The sequence below is a fragment of the Sinocyclocheilus grahami genome, unplaced genomic scaffold (genome assembly GCF_001515645.1).
Source record: "Sinocyclocheilus grahami isolate Dianchi unplaced genomic scaffold, SAMN03320097.WGS_v1.1 scaffold2848.1, whole genome shotgun sequence".
Lineage (NCBI taxonomy): Eukaryota > Metazoa > Chordata > Actinopteri > Cypriniformes > Cyprinidae > Sinocyclocheilus > Sinocyclocheilus grahami.
In genome coordinates, this window is record NW_015508023.1 from 31,668 (window position 1) to 33,477 (window position 1,810).

At 39.2% G+C, this 1,810-nt stretch overlaps 1 protein-coding gene across 1 annotated transcript in view; it reads left to right on the forward strand.

Annotated features, from left to right (window-relative positions):
* LOC107575738 (death domain-associated protein 6-like) overlaps positions 1–1,597 on the forward strand; it is an 8,214-nt gene extending 6,617 nt beyond the window's left edge. The window contains exons 4-6 of the mRNA XM_016262080.1: positions 6–374; positions 1,057–1,188; positions 1,418–1,597. Coding sequence (XP_016117566.1) covers positions 6–374; positions 1,057–1,188; positions 1,418–1,582 — 666 coding nt within the window. The 3' untranslated portion in view covers positions 1,583–1,597. The remainder of the gene's footprint in view (positions 1–5; positions 375–1,056; positions 1,189–1,417) is intronic.
* Positions 1,598–1,810: the final 213 nt, after the last annotated feature.

The window sequence follows — 1,810 nt, forward strand, 5'->3', positions numbered from 1 at the left end:
TCCAGTTTGTGGACCATTGCTCCAAATACTCTCAAGACCATCCCGAGGTCGTGACCTACCTCCAGACCAGATACTCTAAGGCCCTGCCGACCTTCCTGACGTCGGTGGAGTTTCGTAACACTCTGGGCCGCTGCCTCACACGAGCCCAGGCCAACACTGGCAAAACCTTCGTCTACATTAATGAACTCTGCACCGTTCTTAAACAGCACACAGCTCGGAAAAGGAGCTCCCTACAGTCTGTCCCCTCCCAGACAAAACCTGAGCAAAAGAGCAACGGGACAAATTTAAAGGAGGAGGAGCAAGTTAAAGAAGAAGAGGAAAAGCAAGAGGCTGGTGAGGAAACTAAGAAAACGAAAAGGGCTTCAAGGAGACAGGTATTCGAGCAATCCACTGAATTTATATGTTGAGAAGGTTGATTTGACAGTGGATTCAACGCTATTGGATTTCAAAAGCTTTGGTTCCAGTAATTTTCCATAGGGATGGAAATTACTTGTAGTTTATCCATAGGGATTTTTTAAAAAATCAGTAAAGAGTTTGGATGCTGTGTTTCATTTAAAGTGGGGTGTGGGATATTCCTATTTGAAAGCGATGACTTCTGGCCATAAAAGTGTTTTATTGTACAAACTGCCAGTATACATTGTATATACATTTAAAAATAAACAAGTAAACTACAGAAAATTAACTGGTAATGTTCTGCCAGGATATTATCCAGTAATTTAACAGACATTTCCATTAATCATAAAACACAATGCAAAGAAGTGCAAAATACAGGTTAAACACTTGCAAAAAATGAATATGTATTTTTTTTACAGTGTATAAGTAGGCTTCTGCAGAATATATCAAGACTTACAAATATCTGTTTGTGCTAGATCTGTACCAAAAGGTTTATTTGTTCATGTTAAAGATATTTTTAATGAATAAAATGTTTGGAATGTACTTCTTTAAAATGCTACAGTTGTGCTTTATACTTGTGGACACTGAAATGAGCTGAGAGATTTTGACTGACTATATATTCATGTGCATTGTAATTTGTGTGTGTCTCATGTTCTGTTTCAGATCGCATACCTGGAAAACCTGTTGAAGGTGTATAATGAGGAGATCCGGCGGCTGCAGGAGCGGGAGCTGAGTATAGACGATCTGGAGAAGGAGGACTCCAGTTATATTCAGGAGCACAAGCTCAAACGCAAGGTAAGTCTCTTCATTCCTGCGGTATCATTCCTGATTTGGTTCAGTTAATTAAATAGTTCTATATGGACAAAGTTCTGGAAGTTACGGTGTGTTGTCATAGTAAATCAAACCATTTTGATACAATCAACTGACTTTGAAGTAATGAGATTTTATCAGGTGTTATAAGTTCTCGTTCTCGGTAAGTTCTCAATAAGTTCTCGGATCTTTAATGTTCTTTGTGTGGTCTCAGATGATGAAGATCTATGACAAACTGTGTGAGCTGAAGGGCTGCAACACACTGACGGGTCGAGTGATCGAGCAGAAGATTCCCTACAGTGGAACACGCTACCCAGAGATCAACAAAAAGGTGCTTCTTTTGCTTGTGAAGTCATGTTCCTCAAGATTAGTTCTCTAGATTCTCATTACTCAGAATAATGCTTCCTAATTTCCCCACTCCTCTGTCCTCAAGCCTATGATATGAAGCTTTGAAGCTATTAAAGCTTTGATCAGAAATAGATTGTAAACTTAAAATTAAATCGCATCAGAAATAACCAGGGCTTATTTAAGATGTCTGCGTTTCACAGACAAGGCTTAAGCCAGTCCCAGACTAAAATGCAGGTTTGAGCTGTCTCAACTGAAAATA